At 45.1% G+C, this 5,152-nt stretch overlaps 1 protein-coding gene across 1 annotated transcript; it reads left to right on the top strand.

The window, feature by feature from the left end:
- Positions 1 to 2,855: 2,855 nt before the first annotated feature.
- Positions 2,856 to 4,220, top strand: LOC138515484 (actin-like protein 7B). The gene has a single exon (XM_069630305.1). The coding sequence runs from the start codon at positions 2,915 to 2,917 to the stop codon at positions 4,118 to 4,120; it is 1,206 nt and encodes a 401-aa protein (XP_069486406.1). The 5' UTR covers positions 2,856 to 2,914; the 3' UTR covers positions 4,121 to 4,220.
- The last annotated feature ends 932 nt before the right edge of the window (positions 4,221 to 5,152 follow it).

Genomic DNA, 5,152 nt, shown 5'->3' with positions numbered 1-5,152 from the left:
ACACAGGAAGGAGCAGGAAGAGGCCCAGAGTTGGCGTCCAGAGAGAGAGAGGAAAGGAGGGAGCTGGTGTCCCAATGAGGAGAATCTGTCTTACTGGCATTAAGGCAGAGATCATTGGCAGCACACAATTCCTGCTGCAAAGTGGTTTGGCAGAAGGTTGGCTTAGGCTTCTTTAGCTCTTTAAAACCATATGTCCATTGAAGCCAAGTAAGGCGTAATCCTGATGGACTGTTTGTCTAAATGGATAGAGTTAAAGTTCGTGCAAAACGTTGCCTCACAGACCACCATAAAAACCCGTAAAACGTATTCAGAAGGGAAGGATTCCATGTGGAGCTAGTAACTAACAAGGGTGTGCAGCTAATCGCAAGAAAGATGTCCAACTTCATACAAAAAAGTAACATTATAGACAATGTGAGGAGTCCAAAAATAATAACATTGATTTAAGATAGATCGAAATTGGTGAAAGCCCCCAAATAGAAGTGGGAGAACTTGTCAAGGTGAGACTACCCCACAAAGACGGAGGAACAAACTCCAGATATGGATGCCTGATAAAGGTGGCTCAGTTTCATGAGAATCATGTCATCACAGAAAACCGTGCACTTGGTATGTAGAACATACAGCGCTGTTCGAGAGTGGAGGCCGTAACATAAGACCTAGAAATCTGGGGCAAGGTAACCAAAATAAAGCTCTCCATGAAAATGCGTATCATGATGAACCCACGAATAGTCCTTCAGATTGCCTTATGAATGTGGAAAATATGCAAACTCGGGACCATGATGATCACCTGAGGAATGGAAATCATATTCTTCTTGACGCGAACCCCAAGACATCTGCACCTGATGAATATGCCATTCCCAAGAACTAGGGGAGTACTGCGCACAAGTTGCTGAGACTCCGGCGCAAGTATCATGACTTTGCAATTAGTGAATGATCCGTTTGTCAATACACAGAGATATGCAGTGGTGTAGTATACTTGTGAATGCATGCAATGGACCACTGTAGCATGTAGGAGAGGCCACAGGTCATGCAGCGGTGTTCCTGCTCCAACAAGGACCCGACTCTACTGTATTGACCTTTCCTCAGCTGGCGCGTCACAACTTACCCCCTAATTAAAACTACTAGAAGCTATCTGCCCTCAAATATTAAATGTATCCCCTCCCAAATTGCATCTCCATGTTTTCTTAAAGAAAACAGTACACCATAGCTGGTGGAATTACTAGTTAACGTCTACTCCGGTTTTAATAAAATGCAAACATGCTTACCCCTCCCGGCATCTCTGTCTGTGTGACTGCCCTCTAGCAACAAGATAATCACAGCACTCTTCATCAATCTGCAAACATGTTCCATGGACCCCCCTTTGCATGCAGCTGCTAAGCGCTCCAGGGTGCTTCATTTGCACGAACTGTCCTGTTACATGGGACCTGCCAGGCCTCACTGGCTGCACTGGCCATATCACCAGTTACCCCAGTGATTTGCAGTGATACTTTAGATGATAGTATCTTTGGAGGGCTTGTGAGCCCCACGTGAACCATCCTCTTGTAGAAGTTCACACAACCAAAAAAGAACAGGAGTTTACTTGGAGTTACTGCCCCTTGTGCCATAGGGTAGGCTAAAGTGGGAAGGACATTGATGCCATGGGAAGTAAACGATTGGGTAAGGCTTCTGTGGATACGGCGAAGCCATAAGTGAATTCTGTGACGAGGGAGGAAACCCGTGGGTGGGAACAATTATCTTTTATATAGCGCTTAATGATGGATTCCTTCCCCTTCTGGGTGCTGTGAGAATAGGTGTCATTACTAATTTTGTGGTAGTCCGTTTATAGATCTTGGAAAGTGGAAGGGCTGAGTTGACCCTCCCATGATCCTTAGCTGAGTCCTTTAGATTGGAGCCAGGCTAAAGTCCAAAGCCCTCTCCATCAGGAGGATCCTGTACTGCAGCCCTGCGATCAGCTGCAACCATGTTCCACCATTCACAGCCCGGCATTCCAGTCACTGCATATACTCCAGCGTACAAACCCTGCCAACCTTGGATACATCTTACACTTCACTTTCACGCAGAAGAAAGAAAACCGAGTTCCCTGCCTATCCACGGGACGATTGTTTGCCTGTTAGCTGTCTCTACACTCAGACAGCAATCAGACTGTTCCATTCACACCCATGTTGTGGCCCCTCACTGCTTCCTAGTACACGTCCACTGTTCACATGCAGCATGATACCTGTATCTAAGAGCATATTAGCTGGAAGTGAAGCATACCATAAACACAATATAAAATACATGAACAGCATTTCAGTCACATGTGGGAGCAGACGGACATAAGGGACCAACACTCCCACCCGCCCAGCAGTTTTTATAAGGCACAGTTATATGGATTTGGTTACCTGCTCATAGCACATGTGTGGTCTGCCATACATTAAACCACTGGAATTGTACCTCGTACCTATCTCCCTAGCAAAGACCTTCGGAGGGTAGCCCCCGTCTGGTTATTTGTACCAGTGTTCTATGCGTTCTCTCCTTCTGGGACCTTTCTCTTATTAACTACCCCATTGCTCAACTGACCCTTCAGCCATTCAACTAGTTAACACCTACAGCACAGTCACCACACACTCATATCTGAAGATGCTCATGAGTAAGTTCCGTTGTAAATAAAATCTTCGAAATGTGAAAATGTTTTTGAATAAAATGCAGATATACTGCAGAACTGCACACTTTTGTAAACGTAACTCTGTAAATGTGGTTGCTGAAATGCTTGACTGTGAACTCATAATGGCTGGTGATGTCGTTGCCATAGTAACAGTAACAAAGCGACTTTCTTTTCTCAATGACTTCCAAGCTGATGGGAGAAGACATACTGACAATAGAACGTCAAGACGCTTTGCTTCGGTGGCCGCCGGAGTCTTCGGATGTCCTATTTAAAATGGCCACTCCAGAAGCAGAGGAGCAGAATTCCGATGATGATATTCCAGTGGTACCTCTAGCCACAGAAGCGAGAAAAGACATAAGGCTAGTAAAAGAAACAAAGGCTATCGTCATAGACATTGGTACAAGACATTGCAAAACTGGCTATGCTGGAGATCACAAGCCAGCCTACATTGTTTCTTCAACCGTAGGTAAGCACTTTCAGGAAACGGCCAAAACTGGAGACAACCGCAAAGAAAGTTTTGTGGGTCAAGAACTTCTGAATGCCAAGATCAACCTAAAGCTTGTAAACCCACTGCGGCATGGTATTGTGGTGGACTGGGAGTGTGTGCAAGATATTTGGGAATACATTTTTGTTAAAGAGATGAAGATTTCCCCGGAAGAGCACGCTGCCTTGATATCTGACCCTCCTCTCAGTCCCGTCACCAACAGAGAAAAGTATGCAGAAACGCTGTTTGAAGTTTTTGGTTCCCCAGCTATGCATATTGCCAACCAGTCCATCCTCTCCATGTATTCCTATGGAAAGATATCTGGATTGGTGGTAGAAAGTGGCCATGCCGTTTCCTACGTGGTCCCGATCTATGAAGGCTACATGCTGCCAAATATAACGGAGAGGGTGGATTATGCGGGATCTGATGTCACCAAGTTCCTGAAGCAGCTACTCAATGATGCTGGAAACATGTTCACTGAAGATCATCTTCCCATGATGGACTATATGAAGAAGAAATGCTGCTATCTGTCTTTGGATCTTGGCTATGAAATGGGTTTGCCGAGCAGTGACTATGTGGTTGATTACGAACTTCCAGATGGCCGCATCATCACCATTGGTAAAGAGAGATTCCTTTGCTCAGAAGCTCTCTTCAACCCGTCTCTCATAGGTTTGAATCAGCCTGGTCTGCAGACTTTGGTTAATGGCAGCATCAATAAATGCGACGATACCCTTCGGCACGATATGTTGAGTAACATTCTGCTTTGCGGAGGTTCCACCACACTGGAAGGGTTCCCGGATCGTTTTCAAAGGGAGCTGAACAAAGCTTTTCCTAAGGATGATATACCTATCATTGAGGCTTCACCCGAAAGAAAATATGCTGTCTGGACTGGTGGCTCCATCTTGGCATCCCTCAAATCCTTTCAGCAGCTGTGGGTATCGAAAGAAGAATATGAGGAGCAAGGTCCCATGGTCATTTACAGGAAATGTTTCTGACCATACCAAACAAAACCTCTACCTCAATCACGGAGACCTACATGCCACGTTGATTTTTCTAAAATATTAATTGTTCCAAAAAATAGACTACGTTTTTCTTAAAAGCTACATATTATATAATCAGTGTTGACAATTCTAGCGGAGTACTGTTTATCCCTAACATCGTGTGTGTTTTTATGGTACAAGTTGGAAGCTTAAGATGAACGTGCATTATTGTGTCTTGCCCAACTGGGCACAAGAGATTCAATTTCGCTGCACCTTCCATCTCTTATTTAGTTGGTCCTGCAGTTCTCCCAGGCTTTGTACTTTTCGCTCCCTTCATGCCTCTCGTTCTTTTTGCATGCCAATGTTTCACGTTCAAGATAGCCAAAACCTGCATCAGTGCACGTGTTTGGCTAGCCCTTTGAGGTTTTTTGGGGGGATTGGAAGTGGGAAAGCGTAAGGAGCTTGACACACATAGTCTACAGGCAGTGGTGTAAGTTGCTGAGGATAGAATAGCCCAGTGGTCTTGGAGAACCACAGAAATTGCTTCTCGATCAACTGTTAGGACTCGTTGTCAGTCATCATACATGGGCATCAATGCTCCAGGGTGATGTGTGAATTCAGAACTTAACAGTGATAATAGCTAATCATTTTTATTGTGATTCTTGTTTTACATTCAATGTTCATATTGTATCACAAAACAATTTTAAGGTGCAGGAACAGTATGGGACACATACAGGGGAATACAGTATTTTCTCAGGTTATCTGTACATTATTCAATACATTTCAAGCATCCATTCATTGCGGCCAACCCCCTGAAGTGTTAAAAATGGTTACAGAAAAACATTCTTGTTAGGTTAGAGGAACAACCACGGTGCAGCGTTGCAGCTGTTCCGTCACAGCTTCTCTCCTGACTCGCCCGGCACACACCCAGGGTGCAGTCCCGCTGCTCCTACTGCCTCGCCCTGTCGTTTCGCCGGGTGTGCAACACCACTTCTGGATGCTCTGCTCCGGGGAAGCCAACCGATCTGGTATCCCGGCTATCGCTGC

Source organism: Ambystoma mexicanum, chromosome 6q (assembly GCF_040938575.1).
Source record: "Ambystoma mexicanum isolate Mex_15411 chromosome 6q, UKY_AmexF1_1, whole genome shotgun sequence".
In the NCBI taxonomy this organism is placed as follows: Eukaryota; Metazoa; Chordata; class Amphibia; order Caudata; family Ambystomatidae; genus Ambystoma; species Ambystoma mexicanum.
The sequence above is the reverse complement of the archived record's forward strand: the minus strand, read 5'-3'. Positions and strand labels throughout refer to the sequence as shown.